The following is a 16,963-nucleotide window of genomic DNA, read 5'->3' on the forward strand; positions in this document are numbered from 1 at the left end:
GTGCACGCACGCTATCAAGGCCGTGATCGCGTTATGGAGGGAGCACCGAAACGGGGGCACAAGCGACGGTAAGAACCTGTGATCTCTTACAACTTGTTAGAGCCTCCTTCTGTTCAAAGGGAGCGCGCGATGTGGTCGCCATTTTCCTTTCCTTCGGCGGGCGAGCACGCCTAACGTTGACCCCTCGCGTTGCTGCGTCTCGCGGACCCGTTCCCTGAAACAATCCGTCGACATCATCGGTCCCGAAATCCATCCGAGCGATAGGACAGCGCTCGAACCTACTTCGAAATTCCGCCGAGCGTCGCCGGTGATTTTTTCGCAGGATCGCGGAGACGCGGCGCTTTCGTTTGATCCTGCGAACCGGAAGCGGTCCGCGGCCAGCCTCGGGAATCGTCGAGAACGTTTCGGCCCCCGGTCGTCGCGAATCGAGCTGGAAAAGAAAAGCGGTCGCAGTCATTTCGGTTGGCGATCGAATTTATCAGCGTTATCGTATAACAGGTGACGACGAAGATTGCGGGAACTGCAGACTCGCAGCCAGCGTCTATCGCCTTGGCCGCGTCGAATCCGCGCGACGGTTCTTGCCGCTACTATGGAACGGTACCTAACATTGTTTCTTATCGTGGCGCGATAATGCCGAACCGGCGATGTTTACGTTCTGCAATCGTATCGAACGGTGTTTGCACGGTTGCCAGTTCGGCCTAATGTCGTGAATCTTTTTCACACGGAACGGCGGAAGCATTCGCCGTTGGCATCTCGAAGCGATCGCGCTCCGCACAGTGTACAACGATCTCGCGGGCATAAAGTCGATCCACGTAAAAACCGCTCGTCTTACGATTCAGGCTAAGACCGTAATGGAGCCGTTTTTCGGTCGGTCGGACCGTCCGCTGAACGCGCACGATGGCTAACGCGAGGCGCAACGCGTGCCGTGCACGTCGACGAACGAAGCCATTGTTCGCGTCTTCTTGCCAACGGCGGATCGACAGAAAAACGGCACCGCTACGTAGCCGCCTTAGACTTACCGATTACAGCCGCGACCGACTCTCCGAATCGTTATCGATCGCGTCCCGATCCTGATATTTCCACGCTCGAGTCGAAGAGGTGAACGTACCGCGCGTAACGCTGCTCTTATCCGTGTCCCCGAATTACGTAATTCGGATAAGGGAAGTTCCGGCGTGCGTTAACCTAACCGTGAACGCAGCGTCGATACCGTTTTAACGACGTCGTTTTCGATATCGATACGCGAGGTTGGTTCGAAATCCAAATCCGTTCCGGTCGTCTACGGGCGAGCGACAACGTTCCGGGTTGTTCCTTGTTCAACGGCCGCGCTCTGACCGAGAATTTCCCAGACAAATGCGCGCACCTGATTTCTAACGGTTCCCGGGACGTTCCGTGTGAAACGGATCGGGTCGCGGGACGGTGACGAGAATCGTATTTTCGCGGAGGTACGATTTCGTGTGCGACACGGCCATCTCCGGCCGGACGCGTCCATTCGATCGGTCGCCGTTCGAATCGTAACGCATTTTCCCGGGGACGCGAGTCCGCCGATATCGCCGCCGGCATATATACATATCGAGGATCGAAGGGTCCGCCATGAACAGGTAAAACGTGGCGCTCGGAGTGGAAAATAATGGTCGGGTAGCGGGGTGAGCGTACCGCAAGGCGAGTGGAATGTCTGCGCACCTGGCCAGTGCGTCGCCGATCCGCTCCGGCTCTCCGAGACCTGCCTTTCCCTTCGCTTCTTTCGACCTGGCTGTGTTACGTTTTCACCGAAACCGACAGGACGCGGGACCGAGAGCGACACACGGGTGAAGACATACGTTCTTGTCTATCGGTGTCTCGAATCCGGTGGAATCGTGCAGCAGAGAAGTTTCTCGAATTTCAAACCGTGCCCGTGGTGCCCGTGCTCGTGCCGTTATCGTCGAGTTTCCGCGTTTTTTCTCGCCTCGCCGCTGTCTCCGTCTTCATCGTGCCCGTTCCTAACCTAACACGGTCGGTCTTCGTCGCAACCACGGGACGGCTCGAGTTCACGGAGGTGCGAGAGAGATAGAGCAGACGAGCCAGAAAGAGAGAGAGAGGGAGGGAGAGCGAGAGAGAAAGGTAGGAGAAGAGAGACACCTTCGGAGAGAGGGGTCTCTCTAGCCAACGAGGGGCCGGGTTCGATGCGCAGTCGCCAGGTGAGGCAACGACGACGTGTGCGCGCAACGGTCGGCCGGTTGTTGGCCAGTGTTGCACGAAGCCGAAGCCACTCGCGACGGCTCGCCGTCGACAGACAGACAATCCGATCCGCGGAGAAACGATTCGCCTCGCGGGTGCTGCTGGCAGTTCGCGAATCAATCGTGCGACATCTTCGGAAACGTGGTGGCTCGCGTAATCCGTGCTGCTTCTAGACGAACGCGCTCTTGTGTATCGTTCGTCAGGATATCGCGATCGGAATTGGAGTCGATGCGACATCGGTATCGGTATCGGTTTGCCGGCCCATAACCTCCAAGAAAAGGAACAGGCGACCAGAACACCATTGGCAGGACAACGAACGGAGGTGTACCCGACATGCCGCGCATCGCCCGACAGGATCGCGGGAGTCAGTGAATTGTTAAAAAAAAGTGCGTAGTCCGGTGGTGGAGCACAGGTATCCAGGACACGGTGGCGCGTTCGTCCTCGTTCCTATCGCGTGAAAAGTGCTGGAAAAAAAAGGAATAAAGTCTCCGTCGAACGTTCGGTTTCTGGTGTGTCACGTTGCTGCTGCTGCTGCTGCTGCTGCTCTGTAGTGGGAATATATATAATTCAGTGTTGACACGGAGGAACGACGGGAACCGAAACTCGCCCGGACAAGATGCAGACCACGGGCGCGAGGGGGCCGACCCACCTGGTCGCCCTTTACGTGGCCACCGCCGGTCTCCAGGGTAACGCTCTCGGCTCCGACGAGGAGGAAATCACGCTGCTGATCTACGTGCTCGTCGATGTACTGCAGAACAAGGTATTTACCGTTTAACACGTTCTAAATAATCATTTAAACCGGAGCTTGGAAATGATCGGTTGAGAAAAGGTTATACAGAGAAGCTTGCTTAGGAAATTTAAACGAAGTTTTAGAACGAAGAGGTAAATTTCGTCGATTAACGAACGACGATTATATCTCGTTAGTCGTTATAAATTAGTTGTAACAACCGTATAGATTAGTTGTAATCGTTGATCATTAATCGGATTACTTTCTGGAACGGAGCGTAGTTGTCGATTTAATCCCAGAGTCACGCTAGAGGCGCGGATAGCAGCAGAAGCTATTAAGATACGAATTCGCGTGATATAATTTCGTTGTGCGCCGTAAGGAGAACAAGGAACGCGGAGTCGCGCGTTTTTTTTGAAATTGCAGTCACGTGACAGTGTGCGGTCCGCGCATCTATACGGACGCGTACACATAGAAGTATTTTGCGGGGAATCGGTTATACTATTTATATTATTTATATTTATCGGTTATATTATAATTATTAAATTTTCAACGATCGTCTGCGTCTCTGACACGAATGTGCTCTCGTGTACGCGTCGATCAGCGATCGTGGGGCAACGTCCACGCGATGATTCACATACACACATACATACACAGTATGGAGGGGAAAAAAGTCTCGATTCACGCTGATGAATCGCGCTTTTTATTGGGCGACACATTTTTCTATTGCATTCAAAGTCTCTCGATGCCTGCGCACGCTTAAAGTAATTGCTTCGGTTCTACTTCCGGTGTAACGAGTTGGAGCAGTGCTCGCGAGTCACGGTTAATGGCTCGTCGACGATCGTTCCCCGATGCTCGTTCGATCCTCGTTCGATACCATTCACGGCTAACACATTGTGTCGTCGTGGTCGTTTTGTGTGTGTCTGGGCGTCGAACGATCGAAACTATGGAAACTATCGGGAACGAGATTCATTGAACGGAGCGAGGAGCGTTGGCTGTCAATCCGAGGCCGAGTCCCGCTGCCACAGTGCCTGCCTCTCTGCCTCTGCGTGTCCCCGGCTGCCATTGTTTCTCGAATTGTCCGGTGGAGGCGGCGCATCGCGCCCTCGAAAGGTCGTCCATTACCTCCAACTTTGCCGACGAGATTATCCGGCGCCAATGGATGCCGTCTCTCTCTCTCTCTCTCTCTCTCTCTCTCTCTCTTTCTCCCTCGTTGATTCACGACGATCGGAATCCGTGCTTCCTTCCTCGAACGCGTTCCATAATCCTTGTTAACGATAACGATGATTCAGTTGTCCCAGTGCATAACACGAAATCGCCGCGAATGGTTCTCCGCGGCTAGTCTCGCTTTAAACAAGAAGAAGAAGCCTCTCGGCGGCGATTATTTACCAATTCGGTGCCAATATGTGCTCGCCTGATTGATCGTAATTGCGTAGTATTTTTTGTTGTTATCGAGGCGTTCGTTTAAGAGTGATTTGTTCGGCGTTACGCGTCGATGAACGATTCAGATTATTAATTCTCGCGGACGACGCCGCCGCGTATCCATATTCGATGAGGTTTTTAACGGCGTGCGTTCGCACTTTCGCGGAACGCACGGGAAAATAATAGCCGTATTGTAGAAGCCCGCGCAACTGGAATTGTTTTGAATTCGGTTTTCGCGTGCACGAAAGAACATCGTCCGTGTCTCTACGAACAGAGAGTCCTCGCGTTAGAGACCCCGCAACCGGTCATTAGCAGAAAGTATAATCTACCGGGAATTATAAGCTGCCCAGCAATATCCTCCAAGGACTTGGACGTGTCTTCGGAGAAGATTCTCAGCCTTGAAGACAATCTTATCGCGGGGGGGGGGCCGGCGTGTCTACATACGGCGCACCGTGTGTACAAACTAACCGCAATGACCGTTCGCTGAAATACATTTCTAGAAGGACGCGCGTTCGTCTCCTAGCATTCACCCGGAAGTCGCGGCTCGGCGAAATTGCAGCGAGAACAGAGGACTCGAAATTGTCTCTAGCCGCAAGCGAACGTCGATTCTCTCCGGTCGAGGATTTTTATTTTTCTAGAGAAAATTTTATAAGCTAGAATGTCGGAGGAAGATTGTTGCCGTCGCGACCCTTCGAATTCCGTCGCCGCCGCTCTCTCTCTACCGTCGCGTTTTTTTAAATCGCGCATCGCCCGGTCGAGGATTTTTATTTTTCTATAGAAAATTTTATAAGCTATAGGATATCGGAGGAAGATTGTTGCCGTCGCGACCCTACGAATTTCGTCGCCGCCGCTCTCTCTACCGTCGCGTTTCTTTAAATCGCGCAGCGTCCGGTCGAGGATTTTTATTTTTCTATAGAAAATTTTATAAGCTAGGATACCGGAGGAAGATTGTTGCCGCGCGACCCTTCGAATTTCGTCGCCACCGCTCTCTCTATCGTCGCGTTTCTTTAAATCGCGCAGCGTCCGGCCGCGGCAACAGGTGCGTCCAGGTTTCTTTATTCTTTGTTGTGAATCGCCTTGCACGAGTGCGCCCGAGTTCCAGCTGGACGGTCGTTTCCTTTTTCCCCTCGAGTCACATACCTGACTATCTCCGATCGAGCCCGATCGGGGACAATGGCCGCCGTGCCGAGCCGCCTCGGTGAGCTCTCCTCTCGCCTCGCGAGGACCTCGAGGAAATCGAACCGATACCGTACTCTCTTCCACGTCGTATTCTACCGTCGTCGGGCCAGTTTCCGAATAACTACAACCACGAAATTTCAATCGATCCCTTAACGGTCGAGCCGGTAGTCGCAGCCTGATCCAACCCCGACAGCGTAACTACGCCGCGGATTTTTTTATGCGAAATAAAAACTTTCCGCCTCGATCGGCATATATAGAAATCGAATAAAAATCTGCTTCCATTTTTATTTATTGAATCGCCAAGGAGATAAGAAAGCCCTTAACACTAGATTTACGGAATCCGTCAAGATGACGGGTCACTAATTTTTTAATTATAATAATAATAATAATAATAATACAATTATAATATAATATAATATAATATAATAATACGATTATAATATAATATAATATAATAATTTAATAGTACGATTATTCATATCGTTACGAGATATTTATTCAATTTACATCTTACGGCAAATGTTACAATAATACATGTTCAAAATCAGAATAAATGTTTTACTTTTGTAAATTAATTTTCTCGTGCTCCGTAAATCTAGCGTTAATAATCTTTTCATTTTTGCACGTGAAAAGAATTCGTTCGCTATTCGAGCCCCGCTTCTTTTACCTCGGAATAATTTACCAATTTGTGAGAAAATGCAGACAAGCGTCGAGTTGATGCGCATCGCGGAAGGTGAACGGGAAGTGTAACGAAAGTTTCCAGTTCGACGGTTTCGTCGAGTGAAAAATCATGGAAGCTCCTTCGCTCCGGGACTTTTCCCCGATTTCGTTGGAACGGATCCGATTGCCGGGAACGACGACGAATGCTTTCACTTTTAATTCGCCGCGATAATAAAATGAATGGAGATTCCCGACGAAATATTGGCCGGAACGCGGCTATCTCGGGAGCTCCTGGTAAAGAAAATTAGTTTCTACACGTCGTTAGGTCTTGCTGTAAGTTTCCCTTCTGGTGGACATTACGCAAACATTCCTTCGCGACGAAAATGCGTTGTTCCCGTGCGAATCGAGCGCGGACGTAAAAATCGATCATACAAGCCCCGGGTTCTGCATGCGGCAAAAAAGTAAACGAGGGTCTACGACGTCTTCGACGTCGTCCGCGCGTTATCTCCGAGCGTTTTCCCGGAGCGGCGGTCGTTCGAACGGCACAGTGTAGCAACCGGCGAAGCGATTTTGCGAAAATGGCCGCGCAAATTGCAACCGGTTTTCTTTCTCCGGCGGCCCGTAGATCTCTCCGCAGATCCACGTTCCTCGGCGTGCGAAAACCGCGCGGACGTTGACTCGTGGAAAGCAAGAGACCGCGGTCGAAGTCGCGAGAAACGGCGAGCGGCGGCGAGTGGCGGTGACGGCGGTGACGGCGGCGACGGCGGCGAACGGTGGCGAGCGGCGGCGACGGCGGTGACGACGACGGCGGCGGCGGCTTCGGTTGCGCCGAACCGCGGAAAAACGGGGGCCGACGACGAGCTGGTAATGCCAGTAATTTCCGAGGACCGAGAATTACCGTCGGAGAAAATGAATTCCGGATACGAAACGCTGCCGCGGCCCCGTCGGCCAGGTAACATGGCCGTCGCGCGACCGTGGCGCGTGCTCCCGCGGAGCGCTCGCCTTTGCTTTCTGTGCCTCGTCCAAGACCGTACTATCTCGAGCCAGAAGGAACTGCTGAGAGATCAAAGAATTACGGGCCGTGGATGTTGCGTGAGACTCGGAGGGGTGCGCACCCTTTGTCGCCGCGACACCCTGCCGGGAGCCTCGAGTTTTCGGCCGTGGGCCCCGGTTTGGCGAAGGGTGAACAAATTGCGTCGTCGCTTGTCGTCACCTCTTAATCGGATCACGCGGCTCAGGTGTCCGACGGTCCACGGTGGCCCGGAAATCCGCTTTCTCTGGCCAAAATACGAAATCTTAATGTATTGAAACCTGAGTGCCTTTTACAACTGCAGTAGGCAAAATATTATTCGCTTCGGGCCATCCTGTGCTATGATATACAGGTTGTCCCAGGTTTTAATGTTCAAACTTGGTCAGTATATTCTATGGCACAAAGTAAGAAAAAAATGTTATGTAAACATAGGTCATATAGAGCTTTATTAAGAAGTTATAACAAAAATTCAGAATAGGAATAGTAATCAACTAAAAAAAAAAATAGAAAATAATCTTTGATCGATGTCAATCATGTATTGTCAACAACGGTTATTAATACATTTCGAAATGTATTAATAAACACAGCTTACATGAACACACGGCATGTGCTGATCTATTCAAGCCAATGCTCGCAGTAACAGCAAGTTGATTACTATTCCTATTCTGAATTTTTGTTATAACTTCTTAATAAAGCTGTATATGACCTATGTATACATAACATTTTTTTCTTACTTTGTGCCATAGAATACACTAACAAAGTTTGAACATTAAAACCTGGGACACCCTGTATGTATAGGGCTGTCTAAATGGGAAATGATAGAAATTCGTAGTAGAATTGAATATTTTACGCGCTATTTGTAGAACATTAGAAAGCAGGTTTCAATTTTGTATACATACAAAATTTTGTATACATCGGCTGGGCACATTTGAAGTAATATTTTAATCATTTGTTTTCATCCATGTACAAAATAGCGTCGTATTTATAACAATTGAAACTTCGAGGTCGACGCAACCTCATGCAACCCGCGCGTGTACAATAATTTGAACAAATAGATGCCAGCAGTATTTTGACACCTGGGTAAGCACAGTCGAAACGCGATGTGCGCGCTCCTCGCTGACCGCTCGTATCGAATTTCAAAACAAACCAAATTCAGTCATTTACGTCGACCAGGCAGAAGTCTGTCGTACACGAGCCGGTCAGTATTCACTTTTGTACGAGTTAGAACATAGAAATCTGCAAGAGAAACATTTTTCTTCGAAACACTTTTGATCACCTCGATTTTTTTAAATTGTTAGTCATGAACTTTAGTGATTTCCTTGCAGTACAATAGCATGCGGTACAATCAAATAAAATAGATAAAATAAAACAAGAAAATAAAATCAATTTAAAATAGATGAAATAAAAGAAGAAGATCGAATCAAATCAAATTGAAGAAAATACAATAAATTAGTTTCTCGAAGCTTTACGCCTTAGGATTTGAAGCAACGGTGAAACGATTTCGACGACAAAAGGGTTGCACCTCGAGGCACGTACACGTGAGAAATCGAGAGCAGAAACGTGTGCCCTGGGGTTCGACGGAATCGCAGGGAATGCGAGCTTCGACGCCCCGTCGCTATCGGACGCCTCCTACGGGCGGAGACCTCGAGTAAAATGGCCGCGGGCGAACCGCGGCTCGACTCCCACGCAATTAAAAACTAGAGCTTCGAACGAGCGTGCGAACGCGTCGAAGTCTCGCGGCGGAAGCTCCGATTTTTTGGTCCAGCCGCGAAGTCCAGCGTCGTTCACGTTCGCGCCGCCATGTTATTCCGTCGGGGAAACGAGTAAATATTTGCGGGAACGTCCACTTTGTTCCGCAAACACGGCGCGCGGACACGGTAACGCACGACGACCGTCCAATTACTCGGCTCGTTCTCTTTCCGCTCCTCTTTTCCATCTTCTTCGGTTTCCTCGGCAGCTTCGGATATTACGCGTGCAGTCTATTATTCGCGTCCGGCCGCCCCATTCCGGCCTTCTCCCGTCCATTCGGAGCCTTTTCTTTTTCGTCGTGCCTCCCTCTGTCCCCCCCTTCCCCCTCCCTCTTTGTGCGGCTCGCCCGTCCTCTCTCGCACCGGCTCGGATACCGCTAGGATTTAATGTATTCGGTGGGAAAAGGATTTCAGGATGCCGCCGCGTCGCGCGCGCGCGCGCAACGGTCTTTGAAATCGCTGCGCCCAGGCTGCGCCGGATCGAGCCTCGGGGACGGAAATCAAAGAGCCGGATGGAGCCTCGAAAATTGATATTTCACCGAATCGTTTCGACGGCCGGGATTCTTTAGAAATTCCTGCGAGCCCGCGGCACACACCGGACGGCTAATTCTGCCGGCCTCGGTCTTATCTAGTAATTTGCCACTTTCCAGGATGTATTTCGAAATATTTGGCACGTCGCGCGACTTTTACCTCTTAAACGGCGAGTTCCAAATGTTATTCCACTTACTCGTGCCCGCTTCTGTTTCGACGCTGGGCGGCGTCGCGCGCGCGCGCCGACCACGGTATCGTGTTACACGCGAAGAACCTCGAATTCATTTTGCGTAAACATTTAAAATTGTAGCACATGCTACGATATTCCAAGAATTTACAGCTTTCCTTCGACGACGTATTTAACAGCGAGAACCCACCGTCACGCGCGTTGCTTCGATAAAAATTACCAGAATTCATTTAGACGACGTCAAGCTGGTTTTATTTATTTACAGCGTACTTTTGAATCGAGAATATTTAATCGTTTCCCACGAAAGATAATCGTCGACGATTTCGATAGAAAAAATTTGGGACCGGTCATTGCGACCGGTTTAACGTTGAAACAAAAACAACGGAGACAAAAAAAAAGGTAAAATTACAGTACACATCCGAGACGTTGGTTCGATTTATCTAACGACGAGAATTCCAACGAACCGCGCGTCGTTTTCCCGACGAAAAGAAAAAGATCTCCAGACTACGGACGCAATCCTGAGCGAGGTTTTTGCATCGTCGTCGCGGGGAGCAAAAAAAAAGAGCGAGCGCATAACTACGTAGCTGTTTCTAGTTCTTGCGGAAACTGGCACGATGAACTTTCAAGGTGTATCGAGCGGGTCGCATACGGGAGCCCATCGATAAAAACCATGCATCCTCGCCGCGGTTCGCTGTGGAACGCCGCGGGCGAGAGCAGAGTTCGCTTCGGGTAAACGCGGGGCCACGACGCGACGACGACGGAGCAGGTTAAGGGCGGGGCGTTCGGTGCGCGCACACATTGATACGTATATGAGAGTTCTTCCATGTCTCTTCGCAGAGGCGAGACGACTAGGAACAGGCGACTAGGAGCAGGCGCTTCGAAGCGAGAGCAGCTCCTCCGGAGTGGAATATTTTCTAATCTACGTCCGAGCGTCGAAACGCCAAATTTTACGTTATCGCGTAGGAGATCTGTAATATTCGTCAGCGGAGCGTCGATCGCATCGCGTTACCCGTTCGCCGGCGTCCTCGACGAGGGCAACCGAGCACGAGACGTAACTCGCGACCTTTGCCCTCTTCCGTGCATTACCGCCGGCCGCTCTCCCCACCCCGCCGCGGAAGTCATCGCGTTCCCCTGGCCATCGGTCGCGCGTCCCCGTGTTTGCGTCCGACTTCGATTTGCAATTTATGAGCTCGTCGTTTTACATTCCGGCTCGTCTTTTGCCGACGACTTTCGCGGCCGCGTCGCACTATTTTATCCCTCCCCGCGCGCCCCTCGCCCTGCAATTTCTTTTGTCCAGCTTTTTTTTATCGGTCGACGCGAACGATTATTCGCTTCCTGCGAGACGGGCTTCCGCGCACGAAACGGTTTTCTTCGATGAATATGCACAACGCGAGCAAGTTGGACGCCGAGTCGACGACGGAGAAGAAGAATCTGTTTTCGTTGGATGCAGAGCGCGCGCGCGCGCGCGGTCTCCGAGAGCGAGCAGTGATCGTTCTTTTTCGATTTTCGCTCGGGAATCGGTCGAACCCGACCTCTCGAAATTTACGACACTCTTTCGATCTCACCTCCGCCCACCTACCGGGCTATCGTGGAACAACTTTACGACATGCCCCGCGCCTCTTTACTCGCCGGACGAAGTCCGAGTGAACTGCGGACAGGTATCGCCGCGATCGCGGTGCGGTTTCTTCGGCGCCGTGAATCGTTTCTCGGTAGGATCCTCGTAATTATGCGGCCGATTTTATGCGTTCATGAGGAAAAAGGAGCTGGCGAGCTAACGGGAACAACGAACATAGTTGAAGAATTTTCATTACGCTGTTACATTATTTCCAGCTCGCTGTATACAGGGTCCCAAAAATGTCTCGCAATCCGGAAATAGTGGATTCCTTAAGTTATTCGAAGTAACTTTTTCCTTAGCGAAAATGCAAACCGCGGCTTCGTTAACGAGTTATTAATGAAAAACGCCGACCAATAAGAAGCGAGCTCTGCTGACGCGAGGCGGCCGAGCCAACGAGCGCGCGAAGCCCAGCTCCGCTTATTGGCTCGGCCGTCTCGCGCCAGCAGATCTCGCCTCTCATTCGTCACTGATTTTCGTTGATAACTCGCAAACGAAACCGCGGTTTGCATTTTCGCTAAGGAAAAAGTTACTTCGAATAACTTAAGGAATCCCCTACTTTCGGATTACGAGACATTTTTGAGACACCCTGTATATTAACGGAGAGAGAGAGAGAGAGAGAGAGAGAGAGAGAGAGAGAGAGAGAGAGAGAGAGAGAGAGAGAGAGACAGAGAGAGAATACATTTTTATTCTCATTTTATTTCCATTTTATTCTCACTTTTACTTCGCGCGAATATAATTTAGTCGTATGAAAATTATCGTCGATTTTTCAAGATCTCGGATTTCCGTCATCCCGGATTGAAAAATCGATCGAAGGGGGGCGGGTTCTCTGTTTCCGATCGACGAGGAACAGCATTACTTCGCGCTCCAACCAATTTTATTTGCAACCAGCAATGTCCGGTTCAGCCATTATAATCATAAACTTGCACGTTCCGCTTCCGTTGTTATTAAATCGCAGATCGTTATGTAAATTCGCGTTTTTACAGAGGCACTTACAAGCATGAAACCGAAACGGAAACGCAGTTCGCCTGCCGCTCGCGGAGACTCTTTGCATTAGAACGAAAGTAAAAAGAGAAGAAAAACTTCGTTAACGTTCCTCTGTCTTTCCTTGTATCGTTCCGTGCTGCACGGTCACTTAGCGTTCGCTGCGTTTTATTTTCATTGACAGTCCTTAATTATCGTTCGGTAGCCTGCACGGTAATTTAACACCTCGACTGCCGTGTCACCCATACGTAAGCGACGGTATCCTTCGCTTGGATTTGAAAATTCATCTTCGCGGCGTCTCGTTGTATTATTTTTCTAATTTTATCGAGTCGCAGAGAATTTTGCGAGAACTTTGAATATATAGTCCTGCAACTTAATCTTTCAGTTTAAATGTTTTATTCAACAATGTGCTTTAACGTTGGTATACTTTCCGAGGCAGTCGAACCGTCGAGCCAGTCCGTAATTCTCCTGGGAACGTCGATAAAATCCAACGACTCGATAAGTTTCCATAATAATCCTTTTACGATTTCGTTAATCCCGATACCGGAAGAAAAATCGGCATCATTTCGTCACGACTCTACGCGACGGATCGTTGAACAAACCCGTGTGCGGCCGATTGTTATCAAAACAGTATCATGGCTAAATTGTCGAGCAATCATTCGGAATTTACGTAATGGTGCGCCGACCGTTGCTGGTGTGCGTGTACACGCCGCGAGTTACGCCACGAGACTTTATCGACACGTTGCCAAAGATAATTCAAGTCCGTCGCAGGTGGCACTCTCGTCCGCACTGAACTACCTTGATCCGTTAACCCCACGTCAGGGAACGTGCTTATTAACGTTTCTTGCACGACATCGTCTAGCTCCGAGCACACACGCGCACGCATACGCGCGCGCGCGTGACTGTCCCCGTGTGTCGCGTCGCGATTCCGATTATCGCGATTATACGAGTCGATTGCGGTCCGCGATCCTCGAACCGAGTTACGCCCGAGACCCCTTTACATTTTTCAATTAAACCGCGTTTACTGCATGCGTTGAACGTATTACATATTCGTCGATGTATTTTTTCCCGTAAATTGACTACAATGTGTTCTATAATGGTCTATACGAATGCATGCGAAACGAACGCGCGCGTCTCCCGTGTGCTTTGCCCCTGCGGACGCGCAACCATTTCGACTCGGATGTCGGCACGGTTGCAGGGCGCGCGGCGCCGACCGTTTACCGGCCGTTTATGGGTCATTACCGGCCGTCTGACGCTCCAGAACGAAGCTTGCGGAATGGCTCGATCGTAAGTCATCTTCCAAATCAGTTCGCACGATTTCTGACCGTTGCATCCGACGATTACAGGTGCTGGGAAGGCAACAGTCCATCGTGCGGCCCATGGTAATGGACGAGAGCTGCACGCCTGGCACTGGCAGCGACAACCCGGCGGTCGCCGGAAGTAGCGGCGTCATCAGCGAAGCGGCGCTGGCTCACGCGCCAGCGTTGACCGAGAAAGCAGTTCGGGAATACGGAATCCCCCTCGAACAGGTCATCGAGCAGGTAATCACTCTAATCACGCTACTTTCGTCGATATATGTTCGTCGATAAGAAAACGTTTCTTCGTCGGACGGGCCCGCACGTAGTCAACAAAATTGTAGGTTAAACAAAAATTTGGTCACTACTGGTTGGTTAACCTCTTAGAACAATGAAACTACAGATGCAAAAATATTACACATAGCCATCGTATAATATTGTTTGGAATATGCATCGCTAATTACAGTAGTTTTAGTTAAACGATTACCCCCCAACAGGGGTAGCAACGGTAGCATACCCCTGTTGAGGGGTAAGATCGTGTTCATGGCCGTAGAAATTGCTCGAAGTTCGAAGAGGAAGTGACGTATAAAGATTACGATTTTTCACGAAAGTTTGAAGCATGGTGGTCGTCGATGTCCTGCGTGACGTCCGGTTCCTCGCCGCGTTTCGTCGTGGACGGACAAGCGCCTCTGAGACAATGCCTCCACCCAGAAGCCTGCAACAAAGACATCGAGCTGCCGGAACACTACAACCAGTTCCACGATCTCCGCAAAGAATTCGTCGCCTGTTATTCCACCCACGGGGAGCTCTCGACCTTTGGAATACAGGAGATGCTGGAATGTATCCTTTTACGAGCCTCGGCTTCGGCTTTCGAACACGTGCATGGCTAATATTTTTAAGGAAACGCAAACAATCGTTCTTGACGCTCGGACGGCGAAGTTCGGGTCTATCGGGACCCAGAATATAATTACTGCGGATTTTCATGGGAAAGAAAAATTGTCTGCATGAATTGCAAGGAGTGGAAATTAAATAGCGAGTTCTTTTTTTCTCGAATAATTTTCCATGAACTATGAATGAGGGCTATCGAACGGTTAAAATATTGCTAAATGAAATTACAAACGACATTATATTGGAACGTGATACGAGAACGGTTAGCGTTGCCCCAGACTGCACAGGATTAATAAGTTTATTCGTGTGCACACGAAATTAACACTGATCGTTCGAGGTGTCGTTTTTTTTTTCGTTTGCAGAGAATATACAAACAATCGGGACAACAAGATTGTCAATTTAGGGATCTTCTCCGCTCGATCCACGTTGCCCCCACTCTCGTCTCACCCCTCGGCCATAAACATCGGTACGCGTGCCCTCTGCACCCGGAATACAGTACTAGAGGGACGGACCGCTCGAGGGGCCCCCTGTGGATACCCGTTGCTTCTCGATCCTGAAAAATCCGTAGGAACGAGAAGCGTTCGCAATTTAATTCCAACAATAATATCGCGAGTGCGCGCATCGTCGTCAAAACGTGGCCGTTTCGGTGTTCCCCTCGCGCGGTTCCCCGTCGTCGCGTTAAACGTACCGACTCGATCAAAGTCGAGGCTTCGGTTTTTGATAGCACGCAGCCGCCTTAAGGCCGTGCTGCGACGACTATGCTCCGGCCGAGAATTCCAAGGCGCGCGGCCGTTAGGCGGCGCGACAGAAGTCGAATCCCGACGTATCAAACAATCCAAAGTCAGTCTGCAGACGAGTCGAGAGTCGAGGGTGTGCGTGCCGCGTTAATTACGCTCTCGCCGCAGTTAGTACGCGACATCGTGTACATCGACGTCGACCCGTCTCTCTCGCGTCACGTGCTTTGCAAATCCAGCAAATTTTCTAGCACGAGAACCGAAGTGAGCTCTGTGCGCGATTATATTGTTCCTTTCGGCCACGCTCGTCGGTCACCAGACGACCAGAACCACCCTGCGTTCCAAGCGTTACCTCGAACGCCGCTCAGATTCCAACTTCAACGGAGGTATGTTTTTCGTATTTTCGCTTCGACCACGTATGCGCAAACGTTCGAACATGTCCCGATTCCGTTCGATTTTTTTTGGTTAACGGACGTCGACGTTTCCTGTTAAGCTTCGCGTCGGGAAAATTTTTGTCGTCGCAATATTTTTGTTTCCACGTTACACGCACGGTGCAATTAGATCGGCCGATCGGAATGCCCGTCGTGGTGGCAAATATTTCCCTGTTGCGTGGCCGATGCTTCGCGACGATCCTTTGTGTTTCACCCGTTTCGCCGTACGTGTTATCGTCGCGGAGCCATTCGCGTATACATTGTCGCACGATGAGATTTCAAATGACTTTTCGACTGGAATCTTAACCTTTTCCAAGGTGCAGCCCTCGAGAGACACACGCGAGACGCGACGACTTATTTCTCTTTGCATAACGCGCGGAAGAGCGACTTTCGACCGTCGTTGAAAACTGGTAGAGACGTTTCAACTTTGTGAAAACGTTTCGAATTCCAAGTGCCGTTCGAGTGTCGAGTGTCAACGGGTCAGGGACGGCTTAATGTGATCCTGTTTAGGGGTTCTCAAAATGTGCCGCGCGACCGGGACGGACGTTGTCTGAATAAATACTTTCGCGGAAAATACAGAAAAGCATCGAGCAAACTTGTTCCGACGTTCGCGTACGCCTTTTGAATTTTCTTGCATTTACATGGAACGTGTAGGAACCGTGGGCGAGATTTCAGCCGAAAGAGGAAACGTTCTCTAAGCGCGAATGCAAATGGCTACCTGGTCCGTGGATTAAATCCAACCGCGACATCGACTTCTCGCGACGAGGATATATGGTATTATAATTATAATCGTTCGATTCTCGACGCGCGCGTGTATCATATTTGCTGTTAACAAACCGAAACCACCTGTGGCCGTCGTGATACAACACGCATTGAATATCGATCGACGCCAGTGCTGAGTCGAGTTCTCGATTTGCCTTCTGGTTCGATAGTCTCTTGTTTCGTATTCGCTTTGAACCCCCTCCCCCCCTACCGTTAACCTCTTACCGTTGACACCGGTGCACCCATGGGTGCACGGCTAAGACGAAAAGACGGAATATCAATGAATCCTTCTTAGCGACTTAATTATCAACGTTCTCAGTGGCAAACAGAAACGCTTATCGCGTCTCAATCATTGTGCCCTATAAAGGGTTAATGTCCGCGGTCATTGTAAACAAACCGGGAATAATGCATACATTAGTCGCCACTTCCCAAACGGTATTTTTGCAGTAGTGGTTCTCAGTCAAGGCTCTCTGTCGGGGTCCCTGTTTCGTAACCAAATTAACCAGCAGCCAATTTCGAATTGATATTCTTTCAAATGAGGACGGAATGACTTGTATTCTTT

At 50.1% G+C, this 16,963-nt stretch overlaps 1 protein-coding gene across 3 annotated transcripts in view; it reads left to right on the forward strand.

The window, feature by feature from the left end:
- Window positions 1–1,632: 1,632 nt before the first annotated feature.
- The window catches only part of LOC117220862 (RNA-binding protein fusilli), a 32,968-nt gene continuing 17,637 nt past the window's right edge, over window positions 1,633–16,963 (forward strand). Inside the window, exons 1-3 of one of the 3 annotated variants that reach the window (XM_033471270.2) lie at window positions 1,633–2,974; window positions 13,638–13,832; window positions 14,198–14,426. In XM_033471270.2, coding sequence (XP_033327161.2) covers window positions 2,831–2,974; window positions 13,638–13,832; window positions 14,198–14,426 — 568 coding nt within the window. In that variant the 5' untranslated portion in view covers window positions 1,633–2,830. Of the gene's footprint in view, window positions 2,975–11,997; window positions 13,579–13,637; window positions 13,833–14,197; window positions 14,427–16,963 lie in introns of those variants that run through there. The other 2 variants (XM_033471271.2, XM_076518342.1) reach the window with 2 other exon arrangements.

The sequence above is a fragment of the Megalopta genalis genome, chromosome 2, assembly GCF_051020955.1.
Source record: "Megalopta genalis isolate 19385.01 chromosome 2, iyMegGena1_principal, whole genome shotgun sequence".
Lineage (NCBI taxonomy): Eukaryota > Metazoa > Arthropoda > Insecta > Hymenoptera > Halictidae > Megalopta > Megalopta genalis.